General features: G+C 45.2%; 1 protein-coding gene across 3 annotated transcripts in view; it reads left to right on the plus strand.

Moving 5' to 3' along the window:
• The window catches only part of SCML4 (Scm polycomb group protein like 4), a 103,094-nt gene extending 92,464 nt beyond the window's left edge, over nt 1–10,630 (plus strand). For all 3 annotated transcript variants that reach the window (XM_070417984.1, XM_070417983.1, XM_070417985.1), the window contains one exon: nt 1,605–10,630. In XM_070417984.1, the coding sequence (XP_070274085.1) occupies nt 1,605–1,730 (126 nt within the window). In that variant the 3' untranslated portion in view covers nt 1,731–10,630. The remainder of the gene's footprint in view (nt 1–1,604) is intronic.
• Nucleotides 10,631–12,023: the final 1,393 nt, after the last annotated feature.

Consider the following 12,023-nt stretch of genomic DNA (forward strand, 5'->3'; position numbering starts at 1 on the left):
AGACAGAGCTGGGTGGGAGGAGCCTGGCTGTGGTCCAGAGTGGTGGGAGATGGTGAAAGTCTAGGGGGTGGGGTAAAGAGAGACTTTAGGCAATGAGGCCCCTGGGAGGGCCCACAGATGAGATTGGCCCACTCTGCATTGTGCCAAGGACAGTCAGCACCTCATCAGCAACTGGAGTGTAGATGAAGGAGAGGGACTGGTGACCCTTGCAGTTATATGAGTCCTGTAATTGTGCCTCCTTCTCAGCCAAGTACCCCATATTTCTACCCTTTATTTCAAGTGCCCTGAAAATAGCACTAATGGTTAACGAGGAAGCCCAGCCCTACTAGGTCCATGAATTCAACACGCATTCTGAAGGTTTACCATTTTCAGAGACAAATGGAAGCAATGCCAGGACCTCAAGGGATTGGCATTTCCTTGGTAGTTCTTTGTGCTATACCGTGAGATGAAGCAGGTGCATTATTTAGTGGTATGCCACCCAGCATTACTGACAGGGCCAAAAAACACTTGAATGCCCTCATAGGGTGTAATTAGCAATCTGGTGATCAGCTAAAGGTAGGTGGGCTTACCCAGAAAAGAAACAAGAGATTAGAGTGGTGGATGGAAGTCAGGGCCTTATACCAGCACCTGGCAGGGGTCTCACTGCACTGAGGTCAAGGTGCCGGCAGGGCTGACATTCTTTCTGAGGATCTCAGGAGAATCCATGGCTCAGGAGAAACTAGTGGGAAGGGAACCACTAGTTCCAGGGTCTAAGGCAGGGGTGGGCAAACTTTTTGACTCGAGGGCCACAATGGGTTCTTAAACTGGACCGGAGGGCCGGAACAAAAGCATGGATGGAGTGTTTGTGTGAACTAATATAAATTCAAAGTAAACATCATTACATAAAAGGGTACGGTCTTTTTTTTTTTTTTAGTTTTATTCATTTCAAATTTGCCGGATCCGGCCAGCGGGCCGTAGTTTGCCCACGGCTGGTCTAAGGGATGACACTTTGTCTTAGCTCGGGCTGCTCTAACAAAGTACCATAGCCGGCTGGCTGTGAACAACAGCAATTCACTTCTTAGTGCTGGAGACCAGAAGTCCGAGATCAGCCTGGTCTTCATCGGGTGAAAGCCCCTTCCCAGGTTGCAGATTGTCATCTCCTCATTGTATAAGGACACTAATCCCGTTCATGAGGGCTTCACCATCATAACCTAATTACCCCCAAAGTAACCACCTATTGGAGGTTAGGATTTCAACCTATGAATGGGGAAGGGGTCAGGGGACACTCAGTCCATTGCACACTTCTTGCTCCTTTAGCCCTAGATTGGGTGAAGAGAAAGACATCATATGTGAGATATTGGGACCATGCTGGAGTTATGTTTAATTCCTTCAATCCTGATGAAGTAGGAATATGAAAGATCCATTGTATTAAATTACCCCAGGGAGAGGAGCATATAACATTTTTGCTCTATCTTTTAAAGAAGGTATTGCGTTGCGACTAAGAACATGTCCTAAGTGCATCCACATTCCCTTACCTCACCCCCTGACCACACTTTAACTTTGGCCACCATTTGATCACTCTGACCATCTTCTGGGTTTCCTTTGTTCTGATCCTGTCCCACCAGGAGATTGACGGCAATGCTCTCTTGCTGCTGAAGAGTGACATGATTATGAAATACTTGGGCCTGAAGCTGGGACCTGCGCTGAAACTCTGCTACCATATTGACAAACTGAAGCAGTCCAAGTTTTGAAGGTTTTTAGAAGCTAGAAGCAAAATCCAGCCAGCAGATCTCAAGATCATCTCTGCCTTACCAACATCCAGCCACCATGGAAAAACAGATTCCCTTCTTCAAAACAACAGGCACAAAGATGGGGTCTTTTTACAAAACTCTTTGCCTTTTTAAAAAGTCAACCTGGCCCATTTCAAAGGCTCTTTTGTGTTAATGATTTGCCAAAAAATTACAAAAATGCCTATGATCTGTAACATTCCTAACAGGTTGGTTGCCATCAGAGTGGGTCCTATTTGGACAATGAGAGAGTGGGGAACTGAGTGCTATCACCCAAGGAGAACCCGGGAGGGTTCCATGGGTGTGAAAAGAACCTTTGGTCTCGCTCTGCAGGCCTTGTGGCCACGCCCACCACAGCACCACCTGTCTTTGACTGTGACCCGGGGACCTATCATTGTGAGCCTTGCTTGATTCAGCTCTGGACGGTGTCTTTGAAGATAAATGCCTCCCCTTGCACTATCTGGAAAACTTGAATTCTTTTGCTCTCTGAAAGAGGAGAAAAAAAAACCTTTTCTATTCCCAGTGATCTGAAGTACTGTGTTATCCCACTAGAGGGCAGACTGCTAATGAGATTTCAGGACCCTCACTCCTGCAGGCGGATAATTCTGTCCTCAGCAGGAGGGTTAGGGCTTCGGTGAACAAGATCTTGCCTACACAGCATAGGGAATTTATTCCAAGGTCGGCACCACAGATTACAAACTTGGGAAGACCTAATTACCTCCCAAAGATAATTGGAAAGAAACCATCTTCTAGAAGGTTCTAGTTCTTAGCCAATCATTATTACGGACTGATGCACAGCAGCGAAAGCAAGAAATTGGAAGTTCATTCTTCCCAGATGGGGCTTTGGAGTTTCTTCTCTTCCAGAATCCTTACTGAGGTGTCGATACATTGGCCCGCCGAACAGTCTTAGTGACATTTAGCCATGGGTGTTTCTTTAAAGAAGAAGAAGAATGTCTCATCTAAACTTTGAAATGGGAGTGTTGATTGCTAGTTACATTGCTGGATTATGGAGTTGTATCGTTGCTACTTTTTCTAGTCCTTAACAAATACGCAGACATGCTATTATTGGGTTTAATGCAATTTACAGAGAGGTTTTCCTTCTTTGCTGTGGAGTAATAGAAAAAAATTGATTTTCTGTCCCTTTGCAGCTGTGTCCAGGGAAGGATGATGCATCCATAATTTCCTAGGCATAAGGACAACTTTGTCTTCATTCTTCTTCTTATCCTTTTCCCTCTCTCTTTTTTTCCTTCCTCTTTCACCGAACAGAAAACATATCTTCAAAATGAATTCACCTTTGCCAGGGGCATATCCACTTTCTTAAAAAAAAAATCCGTAGTTGGAGGTGAGGAGATGAAGACCAGACTTTGCAATCTGACGGGTGAGGATCAAAAAGAACCTCAGGGTTTCTCTTGGCCCAAATATACATTAGAAAAGGCACACCCACCTCGGGGAGGCAGCCTGAGCAGGAATCTCGGCTGGAGAGTGGAACAGGCTGGGATTTCACCCCCTCACCCCTCAACCAGTGCCCCTGTGCAGGACATGGCCTGCGCGAATCCCAAGGCAGCCCTGGGTAGATTTGTAAATTGATTCTTTAGAAATTGGTTAGAATTAGATGAAGATCATGAGAAATACTCCATGCCATGCTGTGAGAGTCCGGAAACCTCATGACAACCCATGTTTCTCCACTGTTTCTGTTCAACCCTCTGAAACTCATGGTGCCTCTTCCATCAACATATACCTCATTTAGAGACTTTCAAAACTTCCCACCCACCCTCACTAGCACCTCCCTCACTACAAAAACATGAGCACTGTGCCCCCAGATTGAAATCATCCCCAAACAATGTCAAGGAGAGACTTTGGGTAGTTTTCAGGGGTGGGAGATGTTTCCATCTCAAGCCTAGGAGAAAACTGGATCCATGTTCACATGTAACTGTTCTCATGGAGGTGCTATCTCATTTCGCATTAAACTTTAAGCAGGACAGATTGCTGAAGCCATGATATTTAAGGTTTGACTTTTTAAAAATTTCATTACTCTTAAAACGAATGCTGCCATATCAGAGAATAGCCCGGGGAGGAAATTCTCCCTTGCCTGTTTTTGCACTGGAATGCACTCAGCCGACCAAATCATTGTAGCAGCACTGCAATAATAATTAATTTTCACCCCTTTCAAAAATCTTGTCAAACCAGGCAGCCAAATAGCTTAGCAAATGTAAAACATGCCAGGCCATTTCCTCTAAACAGACCTTAAAGAGTCAGGCCGTGTGCGTCGCTCTTGTCTAAATGTGAGCTTATTTGGGGACCCCACACTTGCACAGATGTTGTAGTTGTTATGCCACTGTCACAGCTTTGCTTCAGGTTGTGACGAATAACGCTATAGTTTGCGTATTTCCAAATTAGAGAGAGAGTGTGTGTTCCTGTTCCAAGTATTTTCAATTATACTTTTCTTTAAACACTTTTAAAAAAATCTAGACACAATGCTATTGCCTAAGGTGTTTTAAATATTTTATGAAGCACATTATTCCTTTGGTGAAGACTTCAGGTAAAAGACGTGAGGAGAGAGTGTGTGTGTGTGTGTGTGTGTGTGTGTCCTGACACGGTAGTTGGAAGAGCCTTAGGAAGTGGCTGGGAGTGTGTCAGCTACTACATGTGTTTGGTTAAATTTGTGTCCCCAGCTTTGTAACATGGAGGCAGAACGTGCTTACCTTCTATCGCCAGCAGGGGGCGGCCTGGAGGCAGCTGGGGGCTTCTGGGCCTACCCAACGCGGAGATGACTGAGGCTCCCTGTGACTGAGGGGAGAGGCCCAGCCAGGGAGACCTGTAGGCAAAAAGCAATATCCTCCAGCATCTTGTTCACTGCCCGCCAGCGTGGACACTGGCTCCTGGCATTTCCCTTCAGCAGGGCTGCCAAGCCTTTTCCCTTCTGGTAGAAAAAGGAGGGAAGGGCTCCTCCGGAGAACCAAGTATGATATTGAAATACATGGCGAAGGAGTGCCGAGCTGAGGTTGGCTTTGCTTGAAAAGGAAATCGGTGAGGGAGGGGAGACAAAACCATAAATTTCTTAGGAAAACCAGAAAAGGACACCTCTTCTAACAGTCCCTGGCCCTGGAAGCTGCAATAACCTATTTTTTGTATTTACATCCTGTATGAAATATTTCTTTTTAAATATTAAAATTATTTTTTAAATTGTTTTTTTTTTTTTGAGATTGCTTTAGGAGAATTTTGTCATATATCTGAAGATAGTTGGACATGCTCAGAGGTGACTAGGAACTGGAATTTAGTCATTGTCAGTAGGTCTTGAAAGATGAAAAATTATGTTTTCTTTCTAAAGAAACAGCCAGGTTTCTATGAAGGCGGTGCTGTTCGATGTTTGTTCTGATGGGACACTTTTTCAACTCATCTCCGATGGGGTCTCATTAAAAAAGAAATCTCAGATAACAGAACATGGGATGGTGAAGGAGTAGATACATTCTTTAAAATGCAATCTTCTGTTAAGGAGAAGGGCAAAAACCTGCCCGTGGGGGTGGATCATAAACACACACACTCCAAGCACCGAGCAGAGCTGCCTTGTCTCGTGCGTTTGCCTGTGGCAGGAGAAGACGTGCCGAGGCCCCGGCGCTGCACCCAGCAGGTGGTGGGACACCCAGAGGTGCGCCCGTTCCTGGGGGCGCCCTGTGATGTCAGTCCCGCGGCCACACCCGCACCAGCACCTGAGCTTCCGGCCTGACTCCCGCTGTGCAGGCTCCCAGGGTGTCCTCCCTCCTCCTCGGAGATGAGTCCTTCACGGACAATTGGAAGCTGGAGTTTTGGAAACGCAGCATTTACTTGAAAGAGAATCGCTCTTATTTATTGCCGCCAGTTAAATATTACGGAAACATGTCTGCTAACAATTTGCTTTGTGTAATTTGTTCTAATGCTAATAGACAGCAGCTGGGACACTTCCTGTGGCGCATTCCGCTGTGGTTGCCGCGGTATGCTCACACATGGACCTCACCAGGACGCTGCGCTCCAGAAGAAAGCCCACGCCGCTCTCCCGCCCCAGGAAATCCCCCTGCCCGGGAAGCAAAAGCACGTTTTCGGGGGAACATTTGCTGTTCTGCACTCGCTGCTTTCCCAAGCAGGGCCCCAGACCTGCGCCGAAGCCCTCCAGGAAGAGCTTGGAGTTCTCCTCGCGCTGAGCACTGAGTTTGATTTCCTCCAGAGGAGCAGGCAGCACGCAGAGCTGAAGAATGACGCCCTCCTCCAGGTCCGGAGGCTGGACCAGAGTTGGTTCTGAGAGGACGGGCAGAGAGGAGCGGAGACCCACTCAAGAGCCCAGAGCTGGCTGGGCAGCCAATTGAATAATGATGTCAGACAGTGTGGGGACAGAGCATCTTTCTGCCTAAAGCAGGCACGTCAAACTCGAGCCTGGGGGGAGGCGCTCCCATGCCATGCTTGTCCTAAAGGGTCTAAAATGCTACTTAGACTTGCTCTGGGCTGCCAGCCCACCGTGCTCTGCTCTGTAGCTTGACCTCATGACCTGAGCCTTAGAGGTGCGTCTGTAGAGGCTTATTGCGAAGGCCAACCCAAACGCCTTCCACTGGAGCCTCCTGTGAAACTACCCAAAGCCTCGCTTCTCCAAGCAGCTCACTATGGAACAGCAGGCCCTCACTGGGTGTCACTTCATAGCAAGCGTGTGTGACCCCAGGCTGCCTCCCTCACCAATGCAGCATCCTCAACTCCCAGGAAGGCTCGCCCTCCCTGTCATGGTGCTGGAGTGCCTTCCCCACAGCCCCGAGAAATGGCTCTGCCCTGCCACTTCCCATTCGGAGGAGCTCACTCCCATAGGAAGTGGCTTATTTCTTTGTTGGACAGCTCTGCTTGTGAAAGTTCTTTCTCAGGGAGACACAGATGTCTGTGAATCAGACGCAGACGCTTGAGAGGAAGCCAACTCTGCAATCTTTCTCTTTTTCACAGAGCTTGTCCATGCAGTAACCACACCTATTATACAAACTGACATTGGCAAGTAATCCCAGCCCTACTGCGTTAGGACAGAGGAGCAGACACTCGATATAAATGTAGAACTCGGGTAAGGTCATGGTCGTCAGGTTCATCAGCCCTGTCATAAAACACGAGCGGAATTTTTGTAGCCTTGTACCCACACAGAAAAGGTGGCCTGGAGAATTTTCCGTGTAGTTGTAAATCTGGCTGTGTTCACATAAGCATGTGATAAAGTTACATAAGCTTGTGTGAATGAATCGATAAGGCCAGGCGCCTCCCAGTTGTTAAACTGTGAAAAAGATGCTTTGGCACGCGGAGGCCCTGTCACCGATTGTACTTACTGGTTGGTGATATAATGAAGGAAGGAAGCTTTAGTTTAGATGAAAGCAGGTTATGATTGATGATAGGAAAGTAAACATGGTCTTTGTGAATTTATGAAAGAGTCACAGTTTATGAGCCCCATACCCAAGTTAGATGCTGTGCTTTGTCCATGCATGAGTGAGCATGTGTTTGAGCTAATGCAATGAGAAGTGGGAATTGGGGAAGGTTTGAGAAGGGATTGCAAAGGAGATTTTGCATTTTAGAGCACTCTCTCTTAGTCAGAAGAACTACCTAGCCATGATTTAGAAATCAGACCCAAAAGTATGCCAAGTACGTAGTTGATGTAGCTTGCTTAGATAAAATTCTGGAGCAGATAGATTCTCTATGAAAATACTTGCATCTTGGTACTTGGGAAAAGTAGATACTATCCAGCACCTTGCCTAGTACCTGCCATATAAAAGGCACCTCACTAATATGCCTTGGCTGACTGAATGAACGAATGCTTGGCCAGTGTTCATATTTTCTCCAAAAAGCCACCAGTTGTCTTGAAGTCCATTATCTTTACTGAAAGAAAATTGCAAAAGGAGCAGACCAAAAGAGGAGCCCAAGGCCTTTCATTTCCTCTGGCTCTTCAGGTGCTCAGATAGGTCAACCTCCACAGTCACTGACTTGTATTTCACTAATTTTTTTAAAAAATGTGTTTCTTTTTTTAAAAAAATATTTTTATTGATTTCAGAAAGGAAGGGAGAGAGAGAGGGAGATAGAAACATGAATAATGAGAGAGAATCATTGATCAGCTGCCTCCTGCACGCCCCACACTGGGGATCAAGCCCGAAACCCGGGAATGTGCCCTGACCAGGAATCGAACTGCAACCTCCTGGTTCATAGGTCAATGCTCAACCACTGAGCCATGCCGGCTGGGCTCACTCATGTCTTTTTGTCTTAAGATTTCCCATTCTGCTTGGCCTAATGCTCCACTGCAAGCATTAGAGAGTAAAAAGGGTTATTTGCACCTTTACTTTTAAAACATCTTTTCTCAATCCATAATGCCTCTCAGAAATGAGTAGGGTTTCCATCAGCTGGTTAACTGCAGAGAGCTCTTTCATGATCCCTACACTCGAAATATCTTGCTCCCCTTGGGAAGGAGGCCAGTCGGGCTGAGCATTCCCTGTAAGCCACTCTCACATGTGCTGTTGGTAGGAAGACTGAGAGTATGCAACCCACGGGGAATGGGTAGATGAGAACTTCCCAGGTCCTCTTCCATTTTTCACTCATCTCCTCCCTTGAAAATAGAATTAGAAATATCAGGGGATTCTCTTTTTCCCCAAATAGTTACATAGGAGCTTTGAGCATGACCAATTTTTTTTTTATAACCACACCAAAACATAGTGTGTTTCACCTTCAAAGAAATCACCTCAAAAGCTTGAGTGCATGTTCCAATTCGTCATCATTGCTCTGAATATTCTTAGTACATCTCTTTTGGGGGCATCTTTAGAAGCTAAGACACATTCTTTTCCAAGTGATGTTGGAAGCCCATTGTGATCCTATGAGGGTGCATTTTGTCTTTTGGAGTGAGCCACAGCCACTGGGGTGGTGTCTGGTGGACTAACAGGTGTAAAGTGATGTGTCTCCATACTCATTAGGTCTTTTCCTGGCATGTTTCCTTCCTGGGTACAAATGGTTTATGCAATAACAGCCACAATTCATTTGTTAATTTAAATATATAGGCAGATATCAGTGTAAGGTGCTGCAATGTATAGACTACTTTGAAGGCCAATATTAAGTTCTCTTTAAAGTAATCTCATTCTGTATCTTTAGGCATTGTTAGCTGAGGATATTGTGATAAGTGCAAATACACAGAGACAGTCCTCAGACCTAGAGTGCTAGAATCCCAGAGGAACTGGGAGGAAGAAGCCGTGAGGGACACCTGGATGGCTCACCTCCAGTGAATAGCCTTCTTCACCCTCTCTCCCATGGGTTCCACACCACCTGGTAGGGGCAGGTCTATGGTGCAATACAAAAGAAACAAGCTGAGTTACTGCCCACCACCCCTCCACCTCCGCATCTGGAAAATGAGGCAGCATCCAGATGACCTTTAAAGGCATTTCCAGCTCAGTTACCTTCAGCAAAGGCCAGTGGGGCTTTTGGTTCCTTGCTCTTCTGCTTCATGACTTCTAGGTTCTGCCTCTCCTCCTGTCTGATCTCATCTAGATACCTTCTCTCCCGGGCTCATAACTCCTCCTCAAAGCCTTGTAACCATCACTTTGCTATCCCTCCTCATTGTTTTTTTACTTTCCACTTCTTGCTCCTGTCTCTTCATGTTTCTTTGTTTTCTCTTTTTCTCTATTCCACCAGCTCAAATGCCTTTTGGGAAGGAAAAGGGTAGAGAGAGAAATAAAAAATTAGCAAATTGCCTCTTCTCTCTCTGGCTTGGCAGTTCTGACCCTGGCCTCCCTTCCACTGTCCCATTGTCACCCGCCCACAGCACTTCTTGGCTCTGTCATACGTCCAGCCCAATGTCCACTTGTTCTTTCCATTTTCAAGGTCTAGGCCTTTCTGTTTGTCCTTGAGTTTGGGAACAAGAGTGTAATTCCTTTTGACTGCTCTTCTGTGACTCACCCTGATGGCTCACTAGTAACCGTCATCAGCCTTCCTCAAGCACAAGCCCAAATGCCCATCCCACTCGGTGTCCCTCCTCCTTCAACCCTGAAGGTCAAGAGTCATGTGACCCGGAGCCCATGTGACATACCTCTTGAGAACCATGAGTTGAGTTGTTTTTCCCAGCCATGCTGCCTCCTGCAGTCTGTATGGAGCCACTCTCACACCCAGTAGCAATTCTGATCATTCCAAGTTCTTTATAGAACATGTAGCTTTGTCCAAACCCACTGACTGCATCTGCAAGTGACCAAAGCCAGGCCAGGGCCTCTGTTTAAGTGAGAAGGGTCCAGCCAGGACCAAAGATGAGGCACAATGATGACATCAGAAGCATTTCTGGGATAAGGTTTTGTTTTTAGACATTTACAAGTCTGCTGAGATGTGTGCAATATTAAGTGGCTTGAGTCTGGGCAAGGGAAGATGATGATGTATTTCCCACAAGGAAATGTGGTTTAGGGGAGGGGCAAAGGCAGCAACATTTTGGAAAGGGCATGCTCTATTCCTGGCCTTTATCCAGCACAATCACACACCCTCCAGGTCTTTCTGGAAGTTAAACTTGCTTCCTCCACAGGAACTGAAAGTGTTTCTGCCCACGTGTGAGAGTTTGGAGGACTAGTTTCTTTGTGTGCATATTCACGTGTGCATTTCTATCATGTCATAAACCTCAATATTTAATTTGCTGTCATTGTTCAGCAATATCTTTGATCACTTGAAGATTTTTTAAAAAAATGAGCTCATCTCATCCTGAAATTTTGAATTATCAGTTGTTTCATATAGCAGACATTTCCATTTTACAGACATAGTTGATTAGAATGTTTCTCTTCTGTAAATACCTAGAAATAATTTTGTTAATATAAAGATTTTATACTTTACCTACATTTGTAGATAAATTTTACTTTTTATTCTGTACATACAAGAAAACCAAATCAATGAATAAAATAAAATCCTTTCATCATAATTGTCTTCTGTTGCTATTTTCTCTTTACATTCACAGTAAAAAAATTTTTCTTAATTAGGTGCCATTGTAACCTCTCCAAGCATCATGAGGCCCGAAGGTTTGTGTTTTACTCGCCACGAGAGGCTGTAATTACCTGACAAGGCTCTTGCTAAATAATGAGGGCATCTGAGGAAGCGGAAATCCATGTTCTCTAAGCTTGTGAGGTTGAATGCTGATGATTGAAATGTTATGCCTTTTGTTTTGGAAGCTGAGGGGCTTATTTTCAGATTCTTTCTTTCTGTAACTCGGCTTTAGTTAATCTCATGTTTCCACCACTTTAGTCTACCTCTCTCCCCGATATGCCCAGGCAGGAGGCTTTCTGATCTCTCTCCATCTGGGAGAGTGGCAGCTGCAACCTCTCTCTGGGGAAAGCTTCTGTCTTTAACGTGCACTGCATGAAAGAACCAGGAACCAAGGGTGCAAATAGGTCACCTCCTCATCTCCAAGGTCACTGCCTCATCTCCTAGGTCACCTCCTCATCTCCCAAAGAGAAAAACAGGGTTGCCCATGTTTCCTTTTCCCTGCCTAGATGGTCTTCCCTCCCTTCTAATTAAAGACTTTTAAAGGGTGGGTGTGTACATATTCATATGTGCATTTTATGATTGAGTTAGGGAATTTGAGACAATGGTCATCCAGCAAAAGCTTGTGCATCCTTTGCTTGTCTGAGGCATGTGTGCAAGGAGGAGCTGGTGTCAGTACTGCGGGTCCTCTAATTACTTGAAAATCCATTGTGCTTTCACCTTTTGTGGGCATAATGTGATTTGGGAACGTTACTTCAATTCCATGCTTTATTTAGAAGTGCTCCGGAAGTGTGGAGGTTTGAATTTAGGAAATGCTGTATAGTTAGGGCCTAGCTTTTAAAAAAAAAAATACCAATGGATCTAATTTTGCAGAGCAGAAATCAGTGAATAGAACTCATTGTAATGGGGAACAGCATTTACATAGGAGAGAAAGAGCAGTGAACTCTGCCATCTGGGGAAAGAGCCTCTCCTTAATTTTTGCTCTTTGCAAGCATGATGCAATCAGCATTTCCTAATATTGGGACAATCCCCTCACCTCGAAGTGTTCCTATGTAATTGTGTCACATAATGGGAAATTATAACAGGCAATTTGGTTCTGTAATTCAGTTTGCAAAGCATGCAAACATAAGATAACTAGGTTACATGCAAATAGGCATTACACTAAGGTACAAAAACCAGGGAGAGAAAAGATGCTGTGTCCATAGCTGAGAAACAACCTGAATTTTATTCCTCATGTGCCTCAAAGCATAGTTTATTAAAGTATTTATCCTCTAGTTTAACTTCATC

Source organism: Myotis yumanensis, unplaced genomic scaffold, assembly GCF_028538775.1.
Source record: "Myotis yumanensis isolate MYYU_CA2020_CCGP unplaced genomic scaffold, mMyoYum1.0.hap1 SCAF_6, whole genome shotgun sequence".
In the NCBI taxonomy this organism is placed as follows: domain Eukaryota; kingdom Metazoa; phylum Chordata; class Mammalia; order Chiroptera; family Vespertilionidae; genus Myotis; species Myotis yumanensis.